Consider the following 13,817-nt stretch of genomic DNA (forward strand, 5'->3'; position numbering starts at 1 on the left):
TTAACACTTTCAGGATGAATGGGGCTTATCACATCACTTTTTACAGCGTTAAGATACTTTGCATCATACTAGAGAATGACGCAGGAACAAATTTTTCCCCATCCCCACGGGAACTCATTTTTCCATCCCTGCCCCCCATTCCTGCACGCTCCATCTTCATTTGCACAAACCTCAAACACTTTAAAATAATGGGTCTGAGGCTTGTGTGGTTAAGATAGAGCTTACAGGAATGGGACAGGGACAAAACTCACAGGGACAAATTTGTCCCTGTGTCATTCTCTACATCAGATCAGGGCTGCCCAATTCCGGTCCTTGAGATCTACTGGCAGGCCAGGTTTTCAGGATATCCACAATGAACATGCATGAGAGAGATTTGCATATCAAGAAGGCAGTGCAAGCAAATCTTTCTCATGAATATTCATTGTGGATATCCTGAAAATCTGGCCCGCCAGTAGATCTCGAGGACCAGAATTGGGCAGCCCTGCTCTACATTATACCTCATCATTGAGGAAGAAAAAAAACTTCAGTAGGAACTTCTTACCTAAGCACTCAGATTATATCACTTATCTGTTACAAATAAATCTTTTATTGAACTGAATTGAGATCTGAAAAAGGGACCAATGTGGCCTTGAAAGTTCAAGTCATGCAACACCTTTCTAGTCTTATATTACTCCAATAAAAGGTATCACATCATAAAAACAAATCCAGTGCTTTTACAGAACCAATATGGTTACTAGAAGTCTTAATTAGCTTTTGATTGTCTTTATACATGTTACTCTGTATCTGAGGGCAGAGACTGAAAATATCCTATAAGGAAAAGAAAACATTACGAGAAAAGATCTGAAAACAGCAGAAAGTCCTCTCCTGTGTATTCTCACCCTTTATGTGGTGAACAGAGCACCAAATCTTAAATTCAGGTCAAAAAAATGCCTGCAACATTTACAGTTTCTGGCAACAGTAAAATTAGTAAAAAGTATCTGAAATGTACATTAAGTTAAAAAAATAAAAAAGTGGCACAAAATCTCATGTGTTTGAAGCCATTTTTCTCCTTTTCAGTCGATCTCTCCAGTTTTCAGGAAGAGCCTCAAAGTTTGCATTTTTCTCTGCCATACCACTGAAAGACAAAACCATGGCTACATCAGTTTGTGACACAGTAACACATGTATTTAAATAAATAACAAAATGGCCCATCTAAATCTGCCCACCAAGGTCGATAAAGGATTCTTTTTTCATAAATTGCCACAGCATAGTTACAGGTAACTGATGACTGCTGTACAAGCTGCAATGGCTAACAGATGCAGATTTATTCCCCCCATAACATTTGTTATCCTATATCAATAAGAGAAAACTAAACCTTAAAATCTATACCTAGCATGGTAATATTTTACTCAAATGTAAACTGACCTGAACATAAACCAAGGAGAAATTAGGTTCTCACCTGCTAATTTTCTTTTAGTCCCTCCAGACCGGCACAGAAACCGATGGGATAATATCTCACCACGACCAGCAGGTGGCGAAACTGTCAAAAGTTTGGTTATAGTTAAGTTTTACTTGGCTATTCGGTATACTGACTGTACTTGGGACTGCACAGAGAATGACACAGGAACAAATTTGTCCCCGCAGGAACACAATTTTCCCATCCCGTCCCCACGGGTTTTGTCACTGTTCCTGCCCCATTCCTGCAAGCTCTGCCTTAACTGCACAAGCCTTGAACACTTATATTAAAGTGTTTGAGGCTTGTGCAGATGAGGATGGAGGATGTCCCAAGTACAACCAGTTTGCCGAACAGCCAAGTAGAACTAAAACTAAGAACTGTAAACTACAACAGCAACACTCCCAGAAGGAAAATAGTAACTTACAGAGAAATACTGTTGGATATTGAATAGAATAAGAACCTTCAAAAATGTCCCCATAGTTCACCAGCTATGACAGATGAACAAAAATGCTGTTTTTAAAAAAATCTCCCCTAACACACTAAAACAACAACAAAACAAAAAAGACATCGCAGAAAAAATGTACTCTGTGCAAACACCCCCCACCCCCAAAAACAAAAAACAGGGCGGGTATGTGCTAGTCTTGGACTAAAAGAAAGAAAATTAGCAGGAAAGAGCCTAATTTCTCCTTCATTGTCCCTCCAGACCGGTACAGAAACTGATGGGATGTACCAAAGCAGTACCCATCATGGGTGGTACCCTGAAGGGCTGCCACAAGAACACCGCGTCCCGACGCGCCTGAACATCTACATGGTAGTGTCACACAAAAGAATGGAGAGAAGACCAAACCACAGCTTTACAGATATCCACTGGAGGTACAGAGAAGACTCCGCCTCCAAGAAATTGCCTGATCGAGTGGAATGAGCTTTGAGAAATTCTGTAACAGGCTTCTTCTGAAGAATGTACGCAGAAGCAATAGCCTCCTTGATCTATCGTGCAATGGTAGCCTTAGAAGCACCGTCCCCCTTACGAGGGCCCGTTAAGAGGACAAAAAGATGATCCAATTTCCAGAACTCCTGGGTCCACTGAACATAAGGGTGAAGAACCCGACAAACATCCAACTTGCGCAACTGCCTCTGCTCCAAAGAGCCCTCATGAATACCCAAGACTGGAAGGACCACAGACTGATTGACATGAAAAGGCAAGACCACCTTTGACAGAAAAGAAGAAACCGGCTGTAGCACGTTCTGTTCCCTAGAGAACTCCAGGAAGGAGGCCTACAAGAGAAAGCCTGCAGCTCGGAAATGCATCTTGCAGAAGTAATGGCCACCAGGAAGACTGCCTTAAGAATAAGGTCCTTCAACAGGCCAAAAAGATCCCTCTTTCTTGGGCACCACGAAGTAAATGGCATACCTATTGGTGCAAAACTCCCGAGGAGGTACTGGAACCACTGCTTTGAGGTCAAGCAACCTTTGTAGTGTTTGATGAAAAGCATTCTTATTCCAAGCTGCCTGACAAGAAGAGAGGGAACGATCTAGCAAGGGCCGGGAAAACTCCAGAGCATATCTGTCCCAAATCACCTCCAGGACCCACTAATCCATTGTGATCTTGAGCCACCCCTGGTAAAACTCCCGCAACTGGACACCCACCAGCACTAGGGGAAAGGCTGGAGTAATTGGGCCGGTTGGGCGATGGAAGGATCCCCAGAGTCATAATCCCTCCCAGCGGGCACCCCAAAAGGACTACATGCACTGAAAGAAACGGCCCCTTGAAGGAAAAGCAGTCACCCCTGACCAGGGCAGTATCAACGAAAATCACAAACACCCCTAGGCAACTCCACTCCACAAAAGCAGGCAAGAATGGTCTTCAGGAAGATGGGGCACCTTAACGTCAAAGTCTGAACCAACTTGTCCAAATCCTTGCCAAAGAATCCCAAAAAGGAAAATTTAGTAAGCTTAGCCTTGGATGCCGTATCCACTGACCAACCCTGGAGCCACAGGGCGAGCATCTATATCCACATCTTCCTTTGCTCCTGCCCGTGCAGAGCTGCTAGCTAATTGGCTGCCGTGAGTTCTCACCAGACCATAAGAACTCACGGCAGCCAATTAGCTAGTGGCTCTGCACAGGCAGGAGTGAAGGAAAGTCACTCCTGCTGGACCACCAGATCACACGGCAGGCTCAGCAGAGGTCTGAAAACAGGTTTGGGAAGGGTGTGGGTCTGTGCTGACCCAAATATACTACTAATTATTTCTATAGTGCTATCAGACGCACGCAGCCTTCAGAGTCAAAGAAGAAACAATCCCTGCGCGAAAGCACTTACAATCTTAATAGCCAAGACAAACAGGATGAATACAGTTAAGGGGAACGGTTAATCAGCTGGCTGGGTTGGAAGGCAAGAGTAGGGTTAAGGATTGAAGGCTATATAAACACGAGACCCCCCCCATTTCTGGGCCCCAAAATCTCAGTTTATATTAGACTATATACAATAGTTCCACCAAAGATGTTTACAAATCAAAATATAAAAGGAAAGAGGAAATATAAAACTACCTCAACTGATTAGGCTTCCTCAAAAGCTTAATGGAACACAGACTTAGGATAAGAAAAGTACTTCGATTCGGTGCAATATTGATCTTTACTGAACATGCCCATTTATATATTACTGCTGTTGTTGCTTTAATATTTTCAATAAACAGATTCTACCAAAAAAAAAAATTAGGGAGAGAAGCTTCTGAAAAAGGGAGACTGGCTCAAGTGCAAATCTAGATACCTGGTTAGCTGCTGCAGTTTCCAGTCATCAATACGTTTCTGAGATAAAACATCTTTGTCTTCCTCACTGGAACTAGAGTTTTCTTCTTCATCTAATTCACGCTGAATACTTTGCCATTTCTGTACTAGAGAGGGCATTTTTGTTTTGTTTTTCTTTGCCTAGCAGAGAAAAGGACCAATGAACCTCAGTAAGAATCAGAGAAAAAGAAGGGGGGAGGGGAAAGAATGAAGAATAAAAGGAGAAAAATTTGCTTTTGAGATCATATGCCCTAGAGACTCTGTGTGTATATCCAACATTTATGGTATCAATATAAATTCACATTCAAAGTTAACCCAGCATTACAATATATTTAGAGCTGGGTCAGCCTGTAGGTTCAGTGGCAGTATTTGCTACTGTAATAGGATCTGGGTTTGATTCACAGGCTGTCCTAAATAGGGGATGCTGTGGAGGCCGTACTTGTTGCCTCTGGAAAGGATGGCATTCCACACACAGCAGTGATACCCAACTCAACCTACGACATCAATAATTTTTGAAAAAGCACTGGTGTGAGATGCAATTATTGAAAGGAAACACCAGTTATGTGCAAGTGAAGGATTATAGTACTACAGTCTACTGGAAATAATGCAAGAGTTTCTTGGTTACACATTAGCTATACATGACCTCCTACAGGAAGTTACTGTGATGCAAAACTCATTAGACGATGTGGATACTATGCTTTTTTATGGTTTCTACTCCATAATTATGCTGCTAGATTTCATCAGCAAGTGACCAAAGCTTGAGAGAGATTTGTTATTCTCTCCCAACATCTCCCATTTTCTCTCCCTAACACAGTACTGATAAAAAGGAGACATTAAAATGGGTGCCAAAATGCCCCAGCTTATAATGATCCAGTTTAAAGCAGCAACTACCTTGCTGGTCTCACACACACACTCTCAACACCAGCTGCACACACTCTAGCAGACCTATCAATGCACCTTTCAGAATTCATACCTTTAAGTTAGTTACCTTATTTTCTGTTACTCTTTTCTCTGCATACACCCTATATGAAGATGTCAACACAATACGCAATAAAACATTGTGCGAGTTAGAATACTATACGATACTGTTTGAATATTTTTACTGCTGTAATTGTCTATTGCCCATCTCCAGATTGTTGTTGTACACTGCCTTGGGTGAAATTTCATCAAAAAGGCAGTAAATAAATCCTAACATTCTTGAACAAACCAAACCCTACAAAGAGAAATCAAATACCTTATCTTTCTTTCCTCTTTTTGGCTTCTCTGTAGGGTGAGGTTTAGTGGGTGGTGGTCGAGGTGGTGGCTGTGTTTCTGGAACACCTGGGGCTGAAGGAGTTCTACGAGAAAGAACTGGTTGTACTGTTGTGACAGTACTGCTATTTGGAATGGTATAGTCCAAACTGTTCGCAAAGACAGGTGTAGAAGTAGGTGCCGGGAGGCCCAGGTAACTTGACTGAAGATTCGCCGACACAATCTGAGAGCCTGTAGGAAGAAGGTTTCCTTGCTTTAGTTTAAGAGTCTACTCTGGATGCTGCATTCTGGAGACTGTTCCAAATATGGTTAATAAATACAATTTAAAGCAGTAGTTAAATCTTTATTCTGTTGAGGAACTGTTTTGTATGTCATGTTTCTGCACTCAAACATGTGACTGAATTGTTTTGTATTAAATCTTATCAATATTTTAACATACTTGTAGATACAGCTGCCTGGCTGTATAGAACCGGACAGCTTCCAATGGTGGCTGCTTGCTGTGTTTGCCCAGCAGAGATTTCTTCTGCTTTCCTTTTTGTTGATTTAGTTCCACTAGGACTCGATATGCCAGAATCCGTGTTGTTCTAAAAAGGGAGGAAGATATCTAAGTGGATTTTTTTTGCCAGGGTTAAACGTTATGATATACAGACAATCTCGATATACTAAAGCACTAAAACAATCCTCTTTGTAGAGCTGCCATCTGCAAAACAAAACAAAATTCATGTGGGGATAGAAGAGATTCCCTTGCTCCCAGGGGATTTTGGGAACCTCCTACTAGGGAGATAATTCTCTAACATGAAGAACCTCATCAGATGCAGAAGGCCCAGCCATAAAGACTCTTCTACGAAGATGTCAAAGTATAATGACCATGGTTCTTGTCTCTTACTTGAGGAATACAACCCTGCAGAGATGTCTTTGCACTACCCCTCCCTAGTAACAAAAAGGGACTTAAATTTCCCCTTTGCTTTACTGCCATGAACCACCATGGTCACAGATCTCCTGCAGGATGCTCTGCACTACTATGGCAGCTACCACAATGAACTAGCACGCAACAAGCTGCTAGGGCCACCAATGGGTCATTTCTTGGAAGCTGCTGTCAGACAGCCTCAGCCAGTACAACATTAAAGCCAGGCACCCACAGAAACTTGACCCATGGGATAGGGATATAGTTGTACAATACTAATCCTAGAGACCATTATTCTACTACAATGATACAGACAGCAACAATTTTTCCCCCCATTTAAAAAGGCAGAATGAGACACACAGGCCTTGAAAAGTTTTCATTACATCTAGAAGCCAGTCCAAAAACTTGTGCCTCAGCCACTCTCACGCTTTCCCCAGATTGGAGATGGAAAATTGTCACTTTTAGAACCCAATTTACTCTGGCTCTCGTCCTATTCTGAGTCCATGGACAAAGAAACTTCAGTAAATCAGTCTATTTTTTTTTTTTTTGCGGGTTTATAATTTTATTCATTTTTACAACTTACATGAAGCGTATCAAGAAATAACATTTGAATTGAAAAACATCACTTGTTTTGCTATCATCATCATATGAAATTCAGGAATTTTAACCTCCCCTCCCATTCCTATCACATCAAAAATATTCATTTATATTATATTATACAATATACCTTTTAGTAAAATAAAAAAACCATCCCGCCCACCCATCCCCTCATTTCAATTATCTTAAGGGGAAAAGTCAGATTTCTTCAAAAAACAATAAGCTTTTACTTATTAATGGCAAGTTGCCATTCAACAGATTACATTCAATTGGAAAATCAGAGCAGATTAAATTATAGTTTTTGGTGGAGTTCTGTATGTCATCTTTATAAAATGGAAAAAACATTAGCCACACAGAGGATATTTTGGTAAATTTTGAGATGTTTGGGGACCATTGACAGACTTTTGTAATGAGTAGTAAGCATTTCGCTCTCATTGACATGCCAAATAAAATAGTATCATATGTTCAAGGTCACCCCTTTGCCAGGAAACATAAGGCAAATGTCCATTTCATATATTGCCATAGCCTGGACCCACCAATCTCTTTCTCTCCCATTCATACCACTTCCACTTTCATCTAGTCTCTCTCTCTCTCTCTCTCTCAAGTGCCACTCACAGGCAACTAATGTGCTTGGGAGTCTGCTCTATTTCCCTTGCGTTCAATTCTGGTCTCCTTATCTCAAGAAAGATATAGTGGCACTAGAAAAGGTTCAAAGAAGAGAAGAGCGACCAAGATGATGAATGCGCTAGAACTCCTCTCTTATGAGGAAAGGTTAAAAAGGCTAGGGCTCAGAGGAGATACGATTGAAGTCTACAAAATCCTGAGTGGAGTAGAACAGGTACAAATGGATCGATTTTTCACTCCATCAAAAATTACAAAGACTAGGGGACACTCTACAAAGCTACAGGGAAATACTTTTAAAACCAATAGGAGGAAATATTTTTTCACTCAGAGAATAGTTGAGCTCTAGAACGCGTTACCAGAAATTGTGGTAAGAGCAGATAGCGTAGCTGGTTTTAAGAAAGGTTTAGACAATTTTCTGGAGGAAAAGTCCATAGTCTGCTATCGAGAATGATAATGAGGGCAGCCACTGCTTGCCCTGGATCGGTAGCATGAAATATTGCTACTCTTTGGGTTTTTACCTGGATTGGCCACTGTGAGGACGGGCTACTGGGCTTGATGGACCATTGGTCTGACCCAGTAAGGCTATTCTTATGTACTAATTTGCAAAGCTGTCCCCCCCTTCTGGCTCAACAGTAAGCTTGAGATGTGCAGGAAAGCCAAATCATAGTACAGAAGTGGGAGAAATGATGTCTGAAACACTATAAAAAAAAATTTCAGGCACCAGGATGCAACCCGACACCCGGGATTTGCTTAGCCCTAGAGAAGCTCATTTGAGTTATACAGATACAGTGGTGCCTCACACAACGAACTTAATTGGTTCCAGGAGCAAGTTTGTTATGCGAAAAGTTTGTTATGTGAAACGCGTTTTCCCATAACAATACATGTTAAAAAAAAATAATTCGTTCTGTAGCATAAAATATGCTAAGATGACATAAAAAAAGATAAATTTTTTGTTATTATTTTTATTTAGATACATCTAAAAACATACATCTCCCTGTCCTTTTACTTCCACTATTTTCCTATCCCATCTCTATTCCCTTTTGTCCCTCTCCCCATGATCAATCATCTCACCACCTCTCTCTGCCCTCACCCTCAGGGTTCAAGATTGCTTCCACTCTTTTTCCTGTTGTTCTCTCTGCCTGTCACCCTATGATTTAGCATCCCTTCTGCCCTTGTCCAATATTTCCCCTTCTCTCCCTCCCTCTCATCCCCTGCTCCAACATGTGCTTTCAGCGGCCTTCTCCCCCCTTAAGCGTCTTTTCTTCTCCACTCCACCTTTCCTCCCTCCCTGCCTCCACCTTTGTGGCGCTTTTGCACCCGACCGACAACAGAACAGGCCCGGTCGGACAAATCTCCCTGTCCTGTAGCCGCGAATCTAAATTACCTTCTTACAGCAGCTGGAGTAGTGAAGCTGCTGTAAGAGGTAATTTAGATTCGCGGCTACAGGGCAGGGAGGTTTGTCGGCCGGGCCTGTTGTCGGTCGATCGGGGGACCTGACCAGCTGTGCACATTCTTCGGGGCGGACCGCCCCCTCCCCCCTCTTTCGTTCGCCATTGCCTTCTTCCTACCTGCCCTGCCGCAGCCGCACACAGCCGACCGGAAGTCTTCCTGATGTCAGCGCTGACGTCGGAGGAAGGGAGGGCTTTGCTTAAGCCCTCCCTCTGACGTCAGCGCTGACATCGGGAAGATTTCCGTTCGGCTGTGTGCTGCGACAGGGCAGGTAAGGAGAAGGAGACTACCCTCGCGGCTCGACCAACCCCGCAGGAACCCCGGAAGGATGCAGCTCGGGTGACTTCGTTGTGTGAAACGAAGTCCGTTGTACGAATCAAGACATAAAGTTCGTTGTGCGCAGCGTTCGCTGTGCGAGGCGGCCGTTATGCAAGGCACCACTGTACATGAAACACAAATAGTATAGAATACATAGGAGAAAATTTTCTACCAAAACCAATAAAGATTGCCTAATGAGAAACTACAATATATGGAGGAAATCTTGTGATGACTATCTATGTGTGATGGAACATATAGGAAACTGCCAGTTCCCCTTAGCAACACTCCCTCACACAGAGCCACATTACAAAGTTAGTACAGAGAAGAGGGCATGGCATCTTCAGACAGCCAGGTAAAAACTCCTGAATGCAGTCAAGCAGATGTCCAGGGTTTCATGGCCTTACAGCATATGCCTCCACTCCATATGCATAATCTATCAAAACGGACTACAGTGGGCAAATGTTTATCTTGAAATCTTGCAAGAATCCTATTCTGAAGCAAAGCTGCAACCAGGCCAGGATCTGTGTAACACTGCAGCTAGGTTGTGCATACTTATATTTGGGGGCTTATCAGCCAACAGGCCTGTGTAAAAAAGTTGCACCTGAATCTCAAGTTACTGTACTTGTCACAAGCTTTGGTATATTTTGCTCAAGTGTTTTTGTATACATTAAACCCTGGGAGAGGCTGTATTGTAGAGGCTGTATTGTAGAGGCTTCATGCTCAAACCCTTGCTTGTACCAAACTGACAGGAAATTTTTGAAAACCTATTTGATTAATTTCTGTAATAGGTAACCATGACATTAATTGCTTTTGTAGTTCCTGAGACTGTCTCAGATTCTTAAAGTTGTGAACTGCATTGATCTATATTAGGTTATGCAGTATATAAATGATAAATGTAATTTAAGATTTGTTGGAGTTTATAGCAAGAAAAGTGGTGTGTAACCTTACCACAAAGCAGGATTACTAATGAAAAAATTACACCTTCCACTACCAAATATTCTAGCTCTACTTGTGGCATGACTTGCTAAGTAAATCTGTAATTTACTGAGCTTCACTCATTCAATCTTAAACATCTTATATTCTAAGCTATAAGAAATAATAAATTCAAACTGCTGTCATTTAGATTCTTCCACCTCCTTTACCTTGCTGTTGAGGATTAGTGGACAGAGACGTTTCAAAAATGAATCATCCTCTGTTCCTGGTGCTGGAGGTTCTTCTCCATCTTCATCCTCATCCTCCATGTCTACTTCCTGGATGTCACCATCATCTCCAGGAGGTGGGGGTGGTGGAGGGGGCGATTCAGGGGGTGGAGGTGGTGGAGGAGGTAAGGGAATATCCACAGGTAAAGGGGGATGAAGGACTGGCGTAGAGGGCTGAAGAAGACTCCAAAATGGACTCATTTCCATAGTAGGTCCTGTTGGAGTCTCTGTGGGAAGTAACTCTTTAGATACAGGTACTGGGGAAGACAAGAGAGAGAGAGAGGAAAAAAAAATAATAAAGTCTCCATCACTAAAAAGTGGCAGACTCAGGGAAATAAATAATTAAGAAACCTGGGACAGCCCCGTCTTAAGACACTCCTGCAAGTACACACCAACACTCAGGTGTGACAAACAAACCTATGGGTTCGCTGTTCTCCAAGCATCAACTGACAATGTAAAACATTTTACCACCTACAAAGAACTTGAAATGTGTCAAGTCAAACCTATCCTAGAACAGCAGAACTGCAAACTAAAGAAGGACAAAATTAAAGGTATTCTGCAGCAAACAAATTCATGGCCTTTTAGTGACCGTCTTCTATTACCTGTGGGATTTTCACTGGACTTAGGCAGTGGGGTTGAGGTTTCTTCCAATTTCTCTTTTACTGTTATTTTAGAAGCAGCTTCTGCTTTATTTTCCGATGTCTGCCCCTCTTCTTCTTCCTCTCCATCTGGGAACTCCCACTGAGATTCGCCCGTTTGTTCGTTAACATAGAAATAACGCCTATGATCCCTAAATCACAAGAAACAAAAATGGCTTTTAAGTTCTATCTCCCAGTAGCGACATGTTTAGTCCTGTTCCATGATGGGGATGAATCCATCATGGATACACTTATTCACAGGCAATGTACTGCTTTGAGATACAAGGAATAAATGGCCAAAGTGGTTCTTCAAAGCCACTTGCACTTGATGGCTTTGTGAATGCAGGCCCTGCCTCAAGACTCCATAAAAGGAGAGTGGGGCAATCAGACACTCATTGGTTGGCCAAAAATAACACATTAGAGACTTCAACAAAATGACACAAGTTTGAATATTAAAATGGAGCGCTTTAAGGAAAAAAAACATCCAGATTATTTTAAAAAAAGCAGCCTAGACTAGGGGCAGGAACAATTCCTGCATGATGTGCCAAGAACATTTTAAGAATGAAAGCTAAGAGGGGAAAAGGTTCTAGAAGCTGAAAAATAAAAAAAAGAGAGTATCTTAAAAATCAAGGGGAGAAGGATGAGGACGAAAAAAAAAAAAAAAAAAAAGAAATAATATATGTATTTGGTCTGACCTGCTGCAGGACTGCAATTCTGTGCTTCAGTCACAGCGGCTGCCATGGAGCTCTTGGTGACTTCATCGTTGTTAAAGACGTTGGAGATTCCAGAAATCCTGAAAAGTGTACACAGCTTGCGCATGCGCTAACCCATTCCCACCCTACATTGCGCAAATACACCCAGAGGCAGAGAAGAAACCAGCTTTGTCCCATCAGAAAAATTTTTTTTTTTTTTTTTTTTTTTAAATACTTTCTATTTCTCCAATTTGTGGCTGGCCCAAACTTTGCATGTCTTTAGGCTCTGCCCGCCCAGCAAGACGCTAACTGCAGTTGTTTCAGTCTCCGGACAGGTGACGTCACGTCGTCAGGTGGTGATGGTCACTAGTCATGTTTGAGATGTCAAAGGTGAAAGGTGAAAAGGGTAGGAGATTGCGTACCTGTCCCAGTGGCATGACCATCCCTTAGGAGTGGCGTTAATTTCATACTGTTTAATCTGTTCTGCTGCATCTTGAAGTTTTCGTTTAAGGTAATTTCCATTGAGCGCCCCTTCTCGCCAGTCTGAGATTCGAGTCTAGAAGAATAATTGAGAGAATCGACAAGTGACAAATAGTCAAGTGAAAAGGGGATGTTGGGTCTTATCTGCTAACTTTCCTTTAGTTCCACCAGACCAGTCCCATACCTGTGGGTTGTGCCTGTCAACCAGAAGATTGAGACAGAAAATATCGAGCTGTGAGCTCTGCTCTATAAGGGCATGGTGCATCCTTAGCTCCTCAGTACTTTAATAACTAATGGTTGCTCTTTGCAAGATTAAAGTAGATGCGTGTCAAAGCAGCTCCTGATTGGCGAGGCCTGACTTTAGTGCAGGAAGAGGCTGTCGGAGCATACCGCGAGTGATTGCCATCAATCGCCGGCTGCCCTCTCCTGTGTCCCCCACTAAAAACTGTATTCATGGTTTTTCAAGATTTGTGGCCCTGCAAATAATCGGAGGCATCTGTATATATACAACACTTATGGAAAATTTTTTTGTAGAGGAGCGACTTTTTTTTTTTTTTGTAAATCTTTATTCATTTTCAAATATTACAACAAGTGTATAATAGTCAATCAGAAAAATTTTAACAAATCACTTGACAATCTTACTTACACTCCTTTTTTTTTTTTTTTAATTTTTATTTATAAAATTTTCATTCTTACAATAAATGAATAGCATAATATTTAGTTTATAATAATTATAGTTGTATGTACAATATCATATCATATATATTGAATCCCTTTCCCCTGTTATTTGTTTTTTCATTTTTCCTCATATTAATTTCTATATTTCCCTCCCTAACCCTATATTATTATTATCAATGTGTTAAGATATCTGATCTTTAGAATATTTTGTCAATGGATCCCATATTTTCTTAAAATTTTTTATATTTCCTTGTTGTAATGCCAATATTTTCTCCATTTTGTAAATGTGACACTCCGAGTTCCACCAGAATGTATAATTTAGCTTATATATATATATAAAAATATATAAATATAAAAGAATCCCTTCCCACCCACCCATATATTATTCTCGATATCCAACTAGTTTGGTTCACCCTCAGATACATTTCTTGATTAGTTTTCCCCACCGATAGTTTGACTGCTTCCAAGCTAAGTAAGATGTACTGATTGACAAATGAACTGCCATGACTATCTGCAGCACATTGGCTCTTTCCTCTCGCCCCACAAAGACACACTGGGAAACAAGTGAAAAGCGATGGAATGTTATCACTTCAGATTCCCCGACAGTCTGCTATAGCACTATAACAGACAGGCAGAGAAGAGCTGCAAAGAAGGCCTTTATATATTTTTTTCTAATCTTCATCCTCTTCCAAAAAGGACCCCTTTAATTGGCCTGCACTCAGGTAGTACAATGCACCTTTGGGCCCTTTCAAATAACAGGGGATGACAAT

At 41.5% G+C, this 13,817-nt stretch overlaps 1 protein-coding gene across 2 annotated transcripts in view; it reads right to left on the reverse strand.

Moving 5' to 3' along the window:
- Positions 1 to 568: 568 nt before the first annotated feature.
- The window catches only part of FNBP4 (formin binding protein 4), a 33,474-nt gene continuing 20,225 nt past the window's right edge, over positions 569 to 13,817 (reverse strand). For both annotated transcript variants that reach the window (XM_033928388.1, XM_033928389.1), the window contains exons 11-17: positions 12,312 to 12,445; positions 11,162 to 11,349; positions 10,503 to 10,816; positions 5,908 to 6,052; positions 5,452 to 5,699; positions 4,201 to 4,358; positions 569 to 1,114 (exon numbers count right to left, since the gene is read on the reverse strand). In XM_033928388.1, the coding sequence (XP_033784279.1) occupies positions 1,024 to 1,114; positions 4,201 to 4,358; positions 5,452 to 5,699; positions 5,908 to 6,052; positions 10,503 to 10,816; positions 11,162 to 11,349; positions 12,312 to 12,445 (1,278 nt within the window). In that variant the 3' untranslated portion in view covers positions 569 to 1,023. The remainder of the gene's footprint in view (positions 1,115 to 4,200; positions 4,359 to 5,451; positions 5,700 to 5,907; positions 6,053 to 10,502; positions 10,817 to 11,161; positions 11,350 to 12,311; positions 12,446 to 13,817) is intronic.

This window comes from Geotrypetes seraphini, chromosome 19, assembly GCF_902459505.1.
Source record: "Geotrypetes seraphini chromosome 19, aGeoSer1.1, whole genome shotgun sequence".
Taxonomy (NCBI): domain Eukaryota; kingdom Metazoa; phylum Chordata; class Amphibia; order Gymnophiona; family Dermophiidae; genus Geotrypetes; species Geotrypetes seraphini.